Here is a 17,693-nt window from a genome sequence, read left to right as displayed (position 1 = left end):
CACATCTACTCCAACAAGGCCACCTCCTAATAGTGCCACTTACTGTGAATCTACAGGGATCATTTTCATTCAGACCACCACAGATGATATACATAATTTACCCTGCTATCCACACTGTTGCCCATTTAACCAACCTGTGTTGGTTACACATCTATACATCAGGTACACATCATATCTATGCAATGTTAGGCCATGTCTAACATGACTGACTGGTCACTTTCCAAACCCAGAGCCACTACATTTTAGATATTAAGAGAAACTATTTGTTTTTAAATACCATCTTAGCTCTGATTAACATATTCATACCACCAGATCTCTTTCATATTGTTTAAGAAAGGAGAGAATAATTTGTACATTTAGTTCTTAGTGAACATCATAAGGATTAAAAGGTAATTTTGTCGGAAATACTAGTTTTCGTTTTATTCCAGTACTTTTGTTGGTTCTAAGATATAGAAAATGTCCTCCATCTTTATTTGACATAAATATGAGTTTGGAAACATAAATTGGTCACAATGTCCATACCTTAAGGTGCCTTTTCCCAACCACTGTGACTCTAGGTAGGAGTAGAGTCATGAGTGTAGATGGATAGAGAGTGAGCATCCTAGGTTTGCTGGGCACTTTCTGTCAATGCCCCTGAGAGCTGCACCAGCCTGCCTGTTTTAATACATAGAGGTAGAACATGCCTCAAGTCTATCTTTATCCTCATCACTGCTACTTGCCAAGCATTCTGTTATTTGTTTTGGTGTTTTCCCCACCTGTTTAGAAAAAATGACATATGCACAGTTCCTTAAAAGAAAACAAAAATTGACACTTACTTGAAGTGTTTAAAGTTCAAAGTCTGTTTTTGCTTGAACAAGGCCTAGAAACAGCATGCTATTAGTGCTGCCTGCTCACAGGAATACCCCAGTGGCCCTGGGTAGTTAGAACCCAAAGCAGATTTTAACATCTGAACACATTGTACCACACATTGTGAATGAAGGATGATGAGGGTCTTAAGGCAGAGACCATAAAAAACTGACTGTTAAAGTGAATTGTAACTAGATATGTAACAACTAGCTTCTTGCTGGGCATAGTGATTCAGCTTGTAACCAGAGAGGCTGAGATAGGGTACCATGAGCTTGAGGCCATCCTGTGCTATGTAGCAAGATCCTGCCTCAAGACAATTAAAGAAATGAAATATTAATTTTGTAACCCTGCAAATAGCTGAGGGCTATGTCTTTATAAGGATTGTGATTTGTAGAATATCTACTATGTGTTACATACTGTTCATAGCTCTCTGACCATGTGAATCCCTTTAAATCCTCCTAAAGACTAAAATAGATAATAACTTTCCATTTTTCAGTGGAAGAAATAGTGGAACAGAAATAATGATTTTCTGTGAGTAACATGACTATAATTGCTGGAAATGAAATTTGAATTCACACATAGCCTTAGTTATATTTTCTGAAGTGCTTTATGGCTCATACACTGTTAAACCAAGAGCTTGGTAGACCATGATTTCAAATTCAAAATGTCTGTTGAACAAGGCCTAGAAATTTGGGGAAGTATCTCTAAATTTCATTTTAATTTCACACATTGGATTAGTCATTTCTTCTCTGCACTGGATAATTCTGTGTTATAAATATATTTCATATGTTTATCATCTTTACAGTGGTATCAATTAGTAACTGTTGAGTAAGAATAGAGTGCGTGCTATCTTCAGTTGTTTAAGACTTTCTAACCTGATCTTTGGTTCTCATAATTACTATTTTAGTTAACAGAGGTGCCCCAGTTACACTAATCTTGTCCCTGCTGTTAGACATCTATGGCATTACTTATCTTCTAGGAGAAATGATTACAACACTAGGTCTGTAAACCTTCAGTTTCACCATCATTGCTAATAAACTTGGTACCTTTCATTAGAAGTCATTACCGATAACATATGCCCTTGAAAGCCAGAACAATCTGTTTTGAGATTCTCTTTTCTCTATACTGTGCATGTCCTCAGTAATGCAATGAACACATCCACAGCAGTAAGGTGGGTATCTCAAAGGCGGCATCAATAGATGGCCTATGTTGTACCTCCTAAGCTGGAAGGTATATAGCCAGCCCCAGGAAATTTAAAGTATAAATACTTCAAATAGAGACCCCAAATAGCTCTTTAGAAATCTAAGTGTTAGAAGGTGTAAGAGAGAAGGGCCAACTCAGCTGCAACTCTGGCCTTGCCTCTCCACCAGCCTTTCTCACCACTCAGATTTCTGTGCTGACAATTAGAGTTCAAAGCATAGGAAAATGGTGCCTGGTGGTATTACTCTGACTAAAAACCCATGCTGTGAGTGTGTGATCCCCACCATGGGTAGAAAGGGCCTTTCCTGCTACAGTGTAATTGTCAGATGCATCTGTGCACTTACTTAAAGCCCATCTGGACTCCTATCCCCAGCACACAATATCCATTTTCCCCAAGTCAGGTGCCCCAAGCAGCAAGCTGAGACACCTTTTTCAAAGTTTAAGAGTGAGATTTTTCTAATCAACTCTAATTTACAACACAAATAATTGTAATGGCTTTTAGAATCTCTAATTTTTAAACAATATTTGAAATACTTTTATAAAAACTAATATACATGTATACATATACATATATATGAGACTATTCTTGGAATAGTTGGTATTTTTCAAAACTAAATCTGCACTATTTATGGGTTTTGCACTATAAAACTCTGCAGCCCAGTCACATGGCTTTTTTTTCCTAAGCCATCTGTCACAGAGGTCTGGAATTTTATGTGAATGTTGGTTGTACAGCTTTAACCCAAGGTTTTTTTTTTTATTTTTTTATGAAAAAATGTCAGTAACTACAATATTTAGCATTTTACTTTACATTGGCCATTAAGCTTGATTACTATTGCTCTGTTTCATTGCTATAGTTACATATCAACTACAAAGCAAAAATTTGCTTTGATGCCCGACTGGCAGAATGTATTGTGAGCTCATGTAAGAAGGGGGGCTGGTGGCACTGATATGGTTAATATCTTGGATTTTTTTGTAACTGAGGTTTATTAATGCTGATATAAAAATGTATTTGATATTATACAGATGGCATAAGATGCTGTGGTTACTATGTTATTATCCTGGATAAGCTGTAATGTCAAATTCAGGGCTTAAAACTATCACAGGAGATTAAACTATTTACTAAAAAGGGACAGAAAGATATGGCCAAAGCATCTTAGCCTGTCATATTAGAAGTGTATTTACCTCCCATAAATGCTGATGGGCTGAGTGACTGGATAGCACTTTGTGAGTAAAACAAACAGAAAGAAGAGGGACTTTGATTTCTCAATCAAGCACAAGTAGCGATCCCAGCCTGTGTGACTGCTGAGAAAAGGGGTACAAAAAGAGCATTAAAACGTATGCTCTGGGCAGTATCCGGAGACTGCAGGAGTAAGGATCTTGCTCACATAATCAAAAAGATGTCTCCTTTGCCAACTAAAAAGGAAAAGTCAAGAACTTGCCAAGAAGTTAACTATAAATTGATGGGTGATGTAGAAATAATAGCAAGCTTATTTGATTCATTTGGAGAGTTGATAGGCATGTTTTTTCAGCTTTAGGGAGCTCTGATAATGTTAACAAAAGCCACCTACAGTGCAAATCTTGAAGAGGAGTGGCTACTACCCAAATAGAAAGGCTACTCCTCAGAAACATTAGCAGTTTGGCCAAGGGATCCCAAAGGGAGTGGGCCTGGAAAGCCTCATCACTATTAAGTCTCACAGGAAGCACTAGAAAACGAATGCCTTCATCCCAAATCGTCATTCTACATTGCTGTTTATCACTAAAGGAAGTTAGGTTAGGGACTTGAACAGGGCAGGATCCTGGAGGCAAGGGGCTTGGAGAGGAGCTGCTTACTGGCTTGCTTTCACTGGCTTGCCCCGAATGCTTTCTTATCCCAGGATAAACAACCCAGCAACTGCACCTCTCAACATGGGCTGGGCCCTCCCCCATGGGTCACTAATTGAGAAAATGTCTTCCAACTGAATCTCCTGAGGCTCCTTCTCTGATTACTCTAGCCTTGTTAAGTTGACACAAAATCAGCAAGCAAACTTCTCTAGTTGAGATTGTCTAAGGTGCATGTTGCTTTCCTAATCCTGCAACATTCTGGAAAATTCTCTTCTAGCTGATTTGGTTTGCATATTTCTAATGTTAGATTAATATTATGATTCAGGTAGTTGGGAAGTTATGTATCACTTTTGCTGAATACAAATAATAATGATAAAATGTTAATGTTAAAATGGTGAGTTTGGAATGATAATTCCAGTGGGTAGAAGACTTTTGAAGCTAAACTTTAAAAATATGCAAGTATATAAAATTGTTTTACTCAATTCATCCCATTTACATTAAGCTTACTTTGTTTAAACCCAGAAATATAAAACATATCAATGGACTGTTCTTTAATGTCTGCCTAAGAATTGAATGTTACCCAATGCAAATCAGAAAGCTGGATTTAAAAGCAGATATACTTCCATAAAAGCTTACATTTTAAATTATCCTTTAAAAGCCCCACATGGCTAGCCTCTAACTGCACACTGCTGAAATGTTTTCTGTTTCTGTTTCTGTTCTCTATCAGGGAGCTGAGATAGAAGTGGATGAAAATGGCACATTGGATTTAAGCATGAAAAAAACACGAATCCTGGACAAGTCTATACCCCCAACTTCCCCTCACACTACAATTACAACCCAGTCTTCTTCCCCATTCAAAGCAAGCAGCCTTCTTGTCAATGCTGCATTCTATCAGGCTCTTTGTGACCAAGAAGGCTGGGATATGCCCATCAACTATAGCAAAACCCATGGAAAGACAGAGGAGGAGAGAGAGGTATTGTGTTAATGTCTTGTTTTACATTTTCTGTTTTATTTTTATGTATTTGAATGATCTGCCTGAATTTATTTATGCATGCCTGGTGCCTATGAAGATCAGAAGAAGGGATCATATCCCATGGAACAGGAGTTATAGATGATTGTGAGCCACCATGTGGGTGCTGTGAACTGAACTTAGGTCCTCTTCAAGAGCAACAAGAGCCATCTTCTCAACCCTTATGCCTTGCTTTAAATGCTTTTAAATTTCAGAAGAAATTTATTAAGGAACTCAATTTTTCAGGTCATTTGCCTAAATTAGCATCATTATAGTGAGTTTATTCTCAAAATGACGGCAGTTGTCCTCACAGCAGCCTGTAAGGGGCAATACGTTACTCAACACTAAAAGCCAACTCAGTAACACACTTTAAATTGGTGTCAAAGTGAAATGCAGCCAGGGACAATAAGAGTCTTAAAATCATGTCAAAGCCACGTCTTTGGTGTCTTGGAGGTCCCAAGACATGGGACATGTCCGTGGAGAGTTTTGTGAGTAAATGAAAGATCAGGTCTCTGGACATCTACGTGGAATCAGTCCCAGAGTCCAGGAAACATACTTGTGTGCTTGACTATCTTGAAAGGGGCCAAAGTTTGTGACAGAATAGGAAGAATCAGGCCCTCTTCATTTCTGGAGAGTGAGCCATTGATGCGGCCTGAGCAGATGCTTAGGTCCCACATAAGTACAAAGGTAGCCCTGGTGATGAATGTGATATTAATCAGAAATGTCATTGAGAGGCTTTGTAGGTGGTATGTTTAAAAGACTGACATATTGATTTGCTTCAGAAATATGTATGATCTTGTTTGGCTTTTTGTGTTTCACAGATGGGGGGAGCAATTTAATTTTTGTTTACTATCTTGGGAGTGAGTCAACATTTGCAGTGGTGACCACAGGTTCTCCATTACTTTCTTGCTTTCCCTTCCTTCCCTCCTTCTACATAGTTCCTCTGGCATCTCTATGGATAAGCAGTGAGAGAGGTCTGGGAGACACACTAGGGGAAATACTTCATCTCTACCATGGTGCTCACCTGGCCTCAGGCCTGCTCATAGTGGCATAGGGCACACACCTGTAATTCTGTAATTCTAGCACCCACGAAACTAAGGCAGGAGGATTTTGAGTTCAAAGTCAGTGTAGTCTACACCATGAGACCCTTTCTTAATAAGTAAATGAAAGTAACACTAGCAGGTACCCATGGTGGTGATAAGACATCCATTTGGAAGAAACCCTGAGCCTAGGACTCCTTGTATCAACATCATCCATGTCAATCCACATCACCACTTAGACAATGAATGGGCTTGTGTAGCAGCAGCATTCAATTAGATTGACACTTCTGTAACTTATAGGAGATTTTCAGATCTTTACATAAACTTCATCAGTTAAATATCCCTAACTCAAAAAATCTGATATGTTCCAAATACTTTTAGTGTTATAGGCGGTTTATTGGTCTGCAGTAATGAATACAAACTTCTCCTACTGCCAGCCTGTGTACACACAAAAGAACCAAAGTTACACCACACTCCACCTACTAGTGGAGCTGAGGAGGCAACAGGCAGGGTTCTGGGAGATGATGTGGGCTAAATAGAAGTCATTCTGTTTCAAGAAAAATAGTGCTTTATAGAGTAGCTATAACTGCATCTCATTCTTATATGGAATAAGAATGCCAGCATGTTCTGAGAGCTCAACACTATGTCATGACAGGCTTTTAAACATTCTATTCTTGACCACATAACTGTGTTGACTGAACCTTGGTCAGTTTGTATACCAGAAACCTTCCTAGAATCTTGGTGCCCAGTGTCAGCCAGGAGGATGTGAACCTATGCAGAAATGCAGCAATGAGCCCTTGTATGATGTCCTTTCATACAGGGTATCCAGGGTAGTTTGGCTACCATTACATTTTTATACCATCTGCCACTTCTCCCACTGCCTTCTTGTCTATCCTTCTTAGAGCCTAGTGTGTCAGAAAATGCATCTCCTAGCAACATTTTATCTTTACTTCTAATCTTTTTTTCAGAAAAACAAATAAAAAGAAGGAAACATTTGGGTTCATCTTGGTAGTTGTATAGATTCAAATGTTTTCCCCTACATATATTTGTAACAATGTTTCAATTCTCTGGGGGGAGAGAGAGAGAGAGAGAGAGAGAGAGAGAGAGAGAGAGAGAGAGAGAGAGAGAGATGGATGTGGTGGAGGGTGGAGGGAGATGAAGAAGAAGGTGTCCTTTGTTTCCAGAATGGCTTACTTAGGTCTGTCAGGGCAGTCTTACTCTACAATTTTCAACTGAAGTATTCTGAAATGGAACTTAGAAGCTATGTTGAAATTCAGTGCCACTGGTAGAGTCCAGGAGGACTGGGAGGATGCTAACTGTGGATTCACAGTGCTTACCCTGAGTGAGCTAAACACTTCTTCCATAGGTGTTCATAGTTGGTGGGGACACACATAAAAGTGATGCTCAAGCATTAAAATTCCTGGTACAAACTCTTACCTTTGTTCTTTGTTCCTTCATTGGTACCAATGTAGTCCATGAGCTAAGAGTATTTTTCACATAATATTCTGAATCTTGAAGCAAACAAGTATGAGACTTGGTAGATACAATTTTTGAAAAGTAACTTGGATTAAATTAATAACTTGTATTCAGAATCCTTGTTCAGAAGATAGCAGAGGAGCACCACATGCAGAAAAAAAAAAAAAACCACAATAACTCCTTTTATACCATGTATTATGATCCCAACATTCCTGTGAAACAAGTTTAGTAACATTTCCAGAGAAGAGAATTGATACATAAGAAGGTGTAAGTGTTGGTCCTTGTGTTACAGAAATTAAGTGATTAGCTTAGAATTACCAAAGACAAAGAAAAAGTAAAGTGGGAGTAATATATAAAAAGAGAAAGAAAAAGTTACAACAGAGGTTTCTGGGAATATTAAGAAAACGTTCAAAGGGGAAAATAAGGAGGAGGAGGAGGAAATGGAAGCAGAATAGGGAAGAAATAGTTTGGACAAGGTGTGTGGAAGCTATCATTGCCTTGGATGGTCCAAGGATGAGGACCAAAGTTTAATGCTCTGGCAAATCTTCAGAATGTGACTAAGAAACAAGATCCCTGTGTTGTGCTTGCTTGGGGACACTGAGTACACCCTAGCAGTTCCTCATGAGTGTTTGAAGACCTACAAGCATTTCTTCCCATTTGCTCCCTACCTCATAGCACTCATACCACCAGAAATTGAGTGATTATTTTTAATTCACTGTTATCTAGTTCATATGAACCTCAGTTGCTTAATTTTGGTGGTAATTTTCAGAAAATATTGTCTATCTCTCTCAGCAAAATAGCCTGTCCAGATGCCCCCTAAAAAATATCCTGAACCTGGAAATATATCAAAATATCTCAAAAGGAAAGTTCTGAGAAATAACTAGGACTGTCAGCTACATTCCACTGTCAGTTATTGAAAAATTTCAGGGTTTAAGATTTTAAAAGTGCCAGATGCTATTATCTGTTATTCATGTTACCATTATATTCTGATCTTTACTGAAATCAATATAACCTTCCATCTGTACATTGAAAAATCTGGTTGCACATGCATACTCTCTAAATATACATATACATACTTTCCTTGTATATCTTGTATAGAACAAAATTCCTCTTTTTCAAAACTATCCCTTTTAAAGTGTTGAATAACAGTCTCAAAAATATTATTGAATTCTATACTGGGTGCTATTTAAAAATTCATCCAGTATAATGTGTTTCTATAACAGAACTAATCCTGAAAATTCTTTTAGCTATGGCCCCATATGTATATATTCTCTGCAGGTTTGTAAAGTAGAATGCTAAGGCAAAGCAAAAGCAAAAAATACAACCAATTTATAAACAATTGAAAGCACAAGAGTCTATAGTTTAAAAAGTTATAAAATATTTCAGAGGTCCTCACCAATAAAACCATCTTGTAGAAACCCTTTACAACATGTATCCAGGCCAAACTGTTTTATATGCATTTTAGCGATACAGTAGTTTGAACTTTAATATTGATAATTTTCTTTAAAAATCCTGCATCCCATAACACACAGATTTAACCCTCAACCAGAAACATTCCCATGCTTGGCTGCAAATGGACATGCCTTCAGGGAGAGACTTTTGTTCCCAACTCTAGAATAAAGAAAACAATAAAATGATTATTTTACTTCATGCCACTTTGCGAAAGGTACAGATCTAAGTAGGAAAGCAGGCTCTTCCACACTGAGACAGTGTTGAATTTAGCTTTCACATCAACTTTCAAAAGCCATTTCTAAACTGGAATGGAAGTGCTAGTAAGCAACATCCACATCTAAGTGAGCACAGAACAGGCAGGTGGAAAGCTCCTTCATCAGGAGTCCTTCTGTTTTATCCATTCTCATAATAAAACTTTAAAAACAAACTTCACCCACCTACCTTGCCACAGATTACTAGGGGGTGGGGGATGCAATGAAAAAGACCCCTGCAGCTTGGACACATGCACATTTACCTTTCAGTGCATATTAATATCAGCTATTTTTAATCAGTAAAATAACATAGAATACATACCAACACACACACAAAAAATAAAGTATGGTATTGTACCAGGCTGGAGTCTATTAATTTGTTATAAAATAACATCACATTGAGGTAGTTCTACCAATGCTCTTTTTATGGTACAATGCTCCTTTTGTTCTGCGGCTGCTGCTGTGGCAGCTGGATAGGCAAACAATGATCCATGCATTCATTAGGACATGTTTATTTAGTGAAATGGCTTGAAATATTCTAATATATTAACAACTGTATAGTTCAAGAAATTGTCTCCATATCCACAAAAAATGTGAACTTTTAAAAGGTGTTACTTCCTCAGTTATAATCCCCAGCTCTTTGGATAAAGGTCTCTAACAAACAGAACATGTCCTTTTATTCATTATCTTTTAATTTTTCTTTTGTGGGACACAAGGTATGACTTCAAACTCAGTTGACACCAATAATCTCAAATCCAGTTGTCTTTTCATGGTTCCCTAATGTCTTTTCCCTTTCTCTTCCCTCTCTTCCCACCACCACCTTTTTTTTTTTTTTTTTTTTTTTTTTGGCTGTTATTTGCTTTCCAGAAAGACCCTGTGAACTCCCTTGAAAATTTAGAGGAAAAAAAGTTTGCTGGAGAGGCCTCTATTCCAAGCCCCAAATCCAAGATCCATTCAAGAGATCTCAAGAAAGAGCTAATCACGTAAGTAGTGCTCAGCTACCTGCTCTAAAAGAGTCTGCAATTAGGAGACATAAATTTACAATTGTGAGTGATAACACCCTGAATTTACTACTATAGGAGAGTGAAAAGTTATAACTACTTTAGGACATCTCAACTAGTCAGCATTTACCTAATACTCTGCATTGCACTAAGGAAACTTCCAAAGTATGTATCAAGAGGTGGAAACCTCTGTTTTTTACAAACAAAATAGAGAGGTTTGGTCACAGGTTCTTAGCTAGATATATCTTAACCCACAGTTTCTAAATCCTGACTTCAAGGAGTCAGCTAACCTTGTAACTACTCTGAAAATTATGACATGGGAAGAAATGATTTCCAGTCCTCTTGGGGGTTTTTAACTCAGAAGAATTGAATAAGCAATTACCCTGATTTATCCATTAATATAAATTATATATGTCAAACAATCACTTTTTATCTGTGTTACTCAGGTTTCTGTCACTGCTACCATGTACCAGATGTCATCAATTTATAAGAAGAAAAAGGGTTATTGTAGCTTATGAATTTGGAAGTTTTAATCCATGGCCACTTTGCTCTATTGCCTTTGGGTCTGTGGTGAAGCAGGACTTTATGGCAGAAGCATATAGTGGAGAAAACTGCTTACATCATTGTGTTTTAGAACAATAAGAAGGATCCTAATATCCCCTTTGGGGCACAACTACAGTGACTTCCTACTGTCCATACTCCTTGAGGTTTATCATCTCTAAACACTAACACACCATGGTTATGGGGCCTCCAACACTTGACATAGCCTTTGGGAGACACTTAAGATGTATGTCATAGCAGCCCCATAAATGACAATTACTATGTGTCCATAAAAACAAAACAGAATGCAAACAAACCTGGAGGCAAGAAGTGTTACTTAGCAATGTGAGGGAGGAAAAGAGGGATGGAGAGAGGGTAGGGAGAGAGGGAGACAGAGATGGAGAGAGTGAGGGACAAATGGAGGGAGCGAGGGAGGAAGAGAGGAGGAGATAGAGAGAGGGAGGGAGGGAGGGAGGAAGAGTTGGAGAGAGAGAGGGAGGAAGGGATGGAGAGAGGGGCAGAGAGAGAGAGAGGAAGAGGAGAGAGGGAGGGATGGAGGGAGGGAGGAAAGGATGGAGAGAGGGGCGGAGAGAGGGAGGGATGGAGGGAGGGAGGAAGGGATGGAGAGAGGGAGGGAGAGAAGAGAGGGAGAGAGAGGAGAGAGGGAGGGATGGAGGGAGGGAGGAATGGAGGAAGGGAGGAAAGGATGGAGAGAGGGAGGGAGAGGAGAGAGTGAGGGACAGAGGGAGGGAGGAATGGAGGGAGGGTGGGAGGGACAGAGAGAGGGAGGGAGGGAGGGAGTGGGAGAGGGAGGAAGCAAGCAAATAACATTTTGAAAATAACTTGCCATCAGGAAAATGTAGAGTGATGCACAGATATGTAGACAGCTGCCAGTTAGAGTTTCCAGAAAAGAATAACCTTTCTACTTGGGCACCATCTCCTACATAAATACATTCTTTCTGTTAAAAACTCTCCTGGAGAAGCTTGTTCTTAGAGGACTCCTTGGGAAGGTGTTTAGTAGTACACCACTCCTTTATCCTCCCGAATCTTTTCCATTCTTACATCTGTGCCCAAACCAGGGTTCTTGTGAAGCTCCCCACAGTCCTCTCACCTCCAGTGTGGAGGTGTATCTTTGACCCTTGTTCCTGCCCAACAGACAGCAGATACTTTGACCATGCTCTCCTCCATGATCTATCACTCACCAGCCACACTTGACTCCTGGGACCCCTCACCTGAGGACTTTCTTTACCTCACAATAATTGCTTCCTAGATTCAGCACAGTTCTCTGGTGGCTGAAATGCCTGCAGTTTAGTCTTTAGACTTCTATTCTCCTCTTCCTACATGTATGCCATCCCTGGCTCTAACCTCTGAGGCATACCCACTAGCTCACAAGGACAGAGCATTTCCTCCTCCTAGACCCAGAACATAGGCACTGGGCAACCTCATCTCTTGTTTCCCATGCTCATCAGGGGCACACTTGTCTCAAGGCCTTGCAATTGCTGTTACCTTGGCCCATGGTCTCTAAAAAGAGCTCATATTCTTGTTTCTTAGTCCTTTCCTCCAGTGTCACTTGCCAGAGAGGCCCTCCACCTACTGCAGTTCCTCGTCTCTAGGGCTAACAGTCCTACCCTGGGTTCAAGATCCTTCCAGAATTTATCACTAGCTTGCCAGCATGTACAATTATTTCTTCCCTGCTCTACATTGTCTGCCTTGAGAATGAGGCCCAGAAGGCATCTCTACTCTTCTTTCCTCATTTTGTTCTCTGCCTTGGCCACATCATTAGTTCATAGCATGTATTGCATACTACTTAGATACTTAAGCTACATGCACAATAACCTGAGATAGAGTGCACATTTCATATGCTGGCCAGTGGTAAGTATGGGCCTTGTACAAAGTAGACATCAGTAGATCAATCCGACTAGAGGACCAGTTTGCTGTCTGATATTCAAGTAGCTTTTTAAAAAGCTTGGATATTGGCATTCTTTACAGATTTCATAATCATTTATGAACAGTGAGTTGCAGAGTTCAGGCTTCACCTGGGTCTTAGTGACCTGCACAACATAGTGAAGGGTACCAGACACACCAGAATTCACATTTCTCAGAACTTTTTCTTTCCAGAAGGCCACTTATGAGAGGCTGGCACTTACTCCCCTTGGATCTGCTATTTGAGCCTCTTCATCAGTTTTTTTTTTTTTAAACTTCTTTTCCATTTGATTTTTTTCAATGCCTTCCAAAATGGCAAAATTCTGTCTTTTGAAGGTAGGATTTTAGAAACTGCCAAAAGTTTTTATAAACTAAATGCTGTGTGAATGATAATTGACCAGCCTGGAACAGAAAAAAAAATGAAGTGATATTATTTTGTAATGTGCAGCACTCCTAGAATATGAAGGTAAATGCACACAAGAAGGCTCCCAAGGTCTTGACTGTGTTTTTTAGTCCATTCTGAATTCCTTGAAAATTAAGAAACCTCCCAAGTACCCCAGGGAGATGAGGACTGAACCCAGGGCTGTTTCTTTTTTAAGAGATAATCATAGAGTAACAACTTACCCAAAACTTCCAGAAAGAATTTGTTAAATTTTATCAACTGTCTTCTGACTTGAATAGATTTGAAAATCAATTACCAAGAGAATTATCTAGTTTCTTTTCTTTAATTTTCTTATTTTTATCAGAAAACCCTCCTCCAAGAATATATCACCCAACTGGTATTATGTAATATTGAAGAGTATTTTTTATTATAGATTTGAATTTACACCAGCCACCAAAGGCCTACCAGGAAGTCAATTAAGAATATCATTCTCCTATCAGGAATAATATTGCCACTAATTCTTTATTCTTTTGACCTTTTTATAGCACAAAGCTTTAAATTTTTATGGAATCAAAGTCATATGTTAATACTATATTTCACAGGTAATTTATGGATAATTAGTTTGAAATTAGTATAACTTCTTTGCCTCTTGGGAAGTGTTATTGAGCATAGTTGAAAATAGAAGAGAAATAAAATAAACACAGTGTATTTGGAATATTACTTGGGGGTGAAAATTCCCAAACACTTGAAAGCCCTTCATTCTCCCATTAAATTGTGTTTAGAGATATTTCTGTATTTAGTGGATAAATGTTTACCAAAAAGATATCTCAGCCTGTATGTAGTCATCATTACTTTTTAAAAAACTTTTTTGTCCATATATTTTATTGTCTATACTTTCTGATATCCCATCCAGAAACAGGGACAGAAGAAGAGTTAAATGACCCCAATTTAGATCAGTCCCTGAAAATCAAACATCCTTTTGAGATTCCCTAGTGTTCATAGTTTCTTTACATTGCCTAAAACATTTAATAAATGCTTAAAAGAGAAACTACTTAGAGGGGAATAGTATCATAATGTTACTAATCCCCAAAAAGCCTCATTCTGTATTTAATATACATGGATATAAAGGACTTTGCTTTGGGCAGGATGTCAGGGAAAACCCAAAGCTTTCCCTCAGATCCTTAATACAACCACAGATACCACTTCAGGATGGGGTCCATCTGTGTACTCCAAATGGGCAATTTCAACAGCATCTAAGAAATTGAGCAATTGAAGAACTAAAGAATCTCTAATTAGAAAGATACCTCTTAAGGATAACAAAGTTGTTGTGATGTTTTTAAAATATAAATAAAAAGTCTAAAGCAGAAGTTTCTGAAAAGTGTGAAAAGATACAGATCACAGACATCCTGAAATCTGTCCTTAGGCTAGCTATGAATTAAGGTGTGTGTTTTGCTACAGCTTTAAGTGAAACTGCTCAAGAGTTCTAGTAACTAAATGTCTAGTCTATTTCTCTGTCATCAATAACTTTTCCACATAAAATATCAATTTACATTTCAGTCAAAGGTTTTCTTCTTTGTAGTTTCTAAACTGTCAGAGTTACTAGGTGGTTTTTCTCTTGAAAGCCTGAAGAAATCCCTTTCTATAATGTATCACATCACTGGTGCCAAGATTTCTGTTCTCATATTTCTGTGTTATGGAGACATAAATTTATCTTTTCCAAGAACATAACAGCATGGATTGTTGACTGATAAACCACCAGGACAGCATGTTAGCATCACTTCTCACATTGTTTGAGAGGGAAATTTGGACAGAATATTGAAACGAGAAAAAACAAAGTGTCTAGACATGACATGCTTACTTTTCTTCTACCTATGAATTCTCTTTTTAACCTCTAAGTTCTTAATGCTATAGCTTCTTCATCTCCTAAACAGTGCAGTATTGAAAGGAGAAAATGCTTTTCAATTTCTCTGGAAGAACAATAATCTATGAAATGCACTTGACACTCATGATATGTTTTTTCTGCTGACACAGCTGCCCCACACCAGGATGTGATGGAAGTGGCCATGTCACAGGCAACTATGCATCTCACCGCAGGTACCAAATATTCTTGCATATGTTCAGGTTGTCATCATCTTGGTCTGTTTCAGTTCACCTATTAGGATAGCAACTGGCTGTCTACATTAGGAAATGGACAGTAGGTTAGTTGAATTTTTCAGAGATTTAGGTATGGCACATAGAAATCATGATCCTTGTTCAAGAGTGTTCTGGGCCTGGTTACAAACAAACTCAGGGTTCATGTCAGGCTCTTACCCCACCTATCATTAAGCAAAGAAAGACTCTCACTAGTGGGAGAGGCATCTCTGGTCCTGAATAAAGAAAGAAAGAAAAAAAGAAAGAAAGAAAGAAAGAAAGAAAGAAAGAAAGAAAGAAAGAAAGGAAGGAAGGAGGGAGGGAGGGAGGGAGGGAGGGAGGGAGGGAGGGAGGGAGGAAGGAAGGAAGGAAGGAAGGAAGGAAGGAAGGAAGGAAGGAAGGAAGGTGGTATGGCTGAGCGGGTCGAGCGGCTCTCTCATTTGTTTTCCTGCTGATGGCATTTCCTTTCCCTTAGCCAGGGGCTTAAAGCTGAAGCCATCATCACTGGTGCTGCAGTGAGTGTGGACTGTTAGTCATTGCTAACCACTGGGTTCTTATTTCATTAAAGTCCTTCATTTGACAAATAGCAAATCTGAGTTTTCAACAAATAATTGAAATCCCCTTGAGCCCATGTTCATCAATAGTAAAACCAGACCCAACCCCTGTTGCTTCTTTTCAACACTTAGTCACTCAGAACTTAATGTATATCACAAACTCAGGACATCTGTGAGTCAATTCGTCCTAGTCAACGTTGTACTTCTCTTCTTCCCTCTGTAGTGTGTCTGGATGTCCTCTAGCAGACAAGACTCTTAAGTCCCTCATGGCTGCCAACTCTCAGGAACTTAAGTAAGTGCTGTGAGGCATGGCCTCTGTGCCCTTCTTCACCCCAGTGGAGCCTTCATTATTCAGTGTCCATGTTGCCTTGCCGAGAGAACATAAAATTGTACCTGACTGATTTATAGCAAAACACACTTGTCAAAATTTGAAAGGGCTGAAGCCCAGCCATTACACTTTGCCAGGACTGCCTTGTTGGCGGCTGGAGGAAAGGGGAATGGTGCTTGCCTTTTATACTGATTTGTAACAAATAACATAAAAACATAATCTTTTTGCTCCTAATTTCAGGATTTATTTACTAAACCAGACTAGGAAAGATGTAGTAAAACATTTTCAGCATCAGTTTTAAAAAATCACAAGAATCTTAAATCTCCCAACTAAAGTGCTTCTCACTTTTGCTAAACATTGTTCTGGCTCATTTCCACTTTGTTTACAAGATCTCTAGGTTACATATATACTAATATTTAGTTATTGATTTTATTTTCTCTACTCTCATTTTATTTAAATTTATCAAATTTATATTACATAAATATATTTATATTAAATATCCAATAATTTCACATTAGAATATATCTTATAGACCATAATGAGAAACATAAAACCTGAAGTTTTTATATCAAAAATAGTGAAAAGTTGGAAATATGGAAATATGTTCTTCATTTTCAAAATGTTAAAGTATAATTTATTGTATCAAGGTAAAGTGTTGAATAATGATAGCCACTTTTATAGATTGAAATATAAGGCTGTTTTGGGATTAGTAATTAATAGATTGAAATGTAAGGCACACCATAATATCATAGTCTAAGTGTTTCCATTGCCACATCTCAATTATGGCTATCACTTAATGTACATTCTCTAAATTTTATGTTTAAAAACATCAGAAAGATACTGGAAGCATGTAGATCAATATGTCCTATTGCAATGTCCAGTAATTAAATGTTTCATATAGCCACATAATTAATAATTTGTCTGTTTAATCTATACAAGAAAAAGATATATTTCACTAACTTATTGTTTAGATACTCAAGGAAAAAATTCTAAAAAGGTATTTCTTGACCAAATAGATAACATATAGCAAGCTATTTATATCATATATAATAAGAAAATACATAAACTATTAAAGCACTGTTTTACAAAAAAAAATGTTAGTAAATTGTGAGATGATAAGTGATTACGAGTTAATACTGCTCTTGCAGGAGACCCAGTTTCACTTCCCAGTACCCATGTCAGGCAGCTCACCACCAACGGAACTCCAGTTCCAGGGGGTCTAGGTATCCTCTTCTGGTGTCTGCAGCAGCACTGCACTTACCTGCACAAACCCACACAAAGACACACATGGAAACATAATTAAAAATAATTTTAAAGTTAATAGAAAAGGGCAAAAAAGCTTGTGTCTAACAGCAGAGAATATGTTTCTGTGTTTAGTTGACTACATTGTCAATGTCTGTTTCTCTAACTAATTGAATGTTTGCTAATTATTTTGTTTGAGAAACTGTGTTACTCCTTACTTTGTGGATCAGGAATGGCATTCCATGATATAAAAGCATCCTATGAATACTCATTGAGGTAGAATTTAAGAATTTAAGAAAACATCTGCTATGGTGGCACATGCCTTTAATCCCAGCACTCAGGAAGTAGAGACAGGCAAATGCCTGTGAGCTGTAGGCCAGCCTGATCTACATAGAGTTCCAGACTAGTCAGGGCTACATAGTGATACCCTATCTCAAAAACTTAATGTATAATAAATAATAATATATTGTCAACCAAATATCACTCAACAGTTTCACA

At 38.2% G+C, this 17,693-nt stretch overlaps 1 protein-coding gene across 6 annotated transcripts in view; it reads left to right on the top strand.

Annotated features, from left to right (window-relative positions):
• Nucleotides 1-17,693, top strand: part of LOC118577749 (suppression of tumorigenicity 18 protein) — a 157,752-nt gene that overhangs the window by 121,963 nt on the left and 18,096 nt on the right. For all 6 annotated transcript variants that reach the window (XM_036178391.1, XM_036178392.1, XM_036178389.1 and 3 more), the window contains 4 exons: nt 4,595-4,840; nt 9,963-10,078; nt 14,973-15,035; nt 15,849-15,917. In XM_036178391.1, the coding sequence (XP_036034284.1) occupies nt 4,595-4,840; nt 9,963-10,078; nt 14,973-15,035; nt 15,849-15,917 (494 nt within the window). The remainder of the gene's footprint in view (nt 1-4,594; nt 4,841-9,962; nt 10,079-14,972; nt 15,036-15,848; nt 15,918-17,693) is intronic.

The sequence above is a fragment of the Onychomys torridus genome, chromosome 2, assembly GCF_903995425.1.
Source record: "Onychomys torridus chromosome 2, mOncTor1.1, whole genome shotgun sequence".
Lineage (NCBI taxonomy): Eukaryota > Metazoa > Chordata > Mammalia > Rodentia > Cricetidae > Onychomys > Onychomys torridus.
Note: the sequence above shows the minus strand (reverse complement) of the source record. Positions and strands in the feature narration are given on the sequence as shown.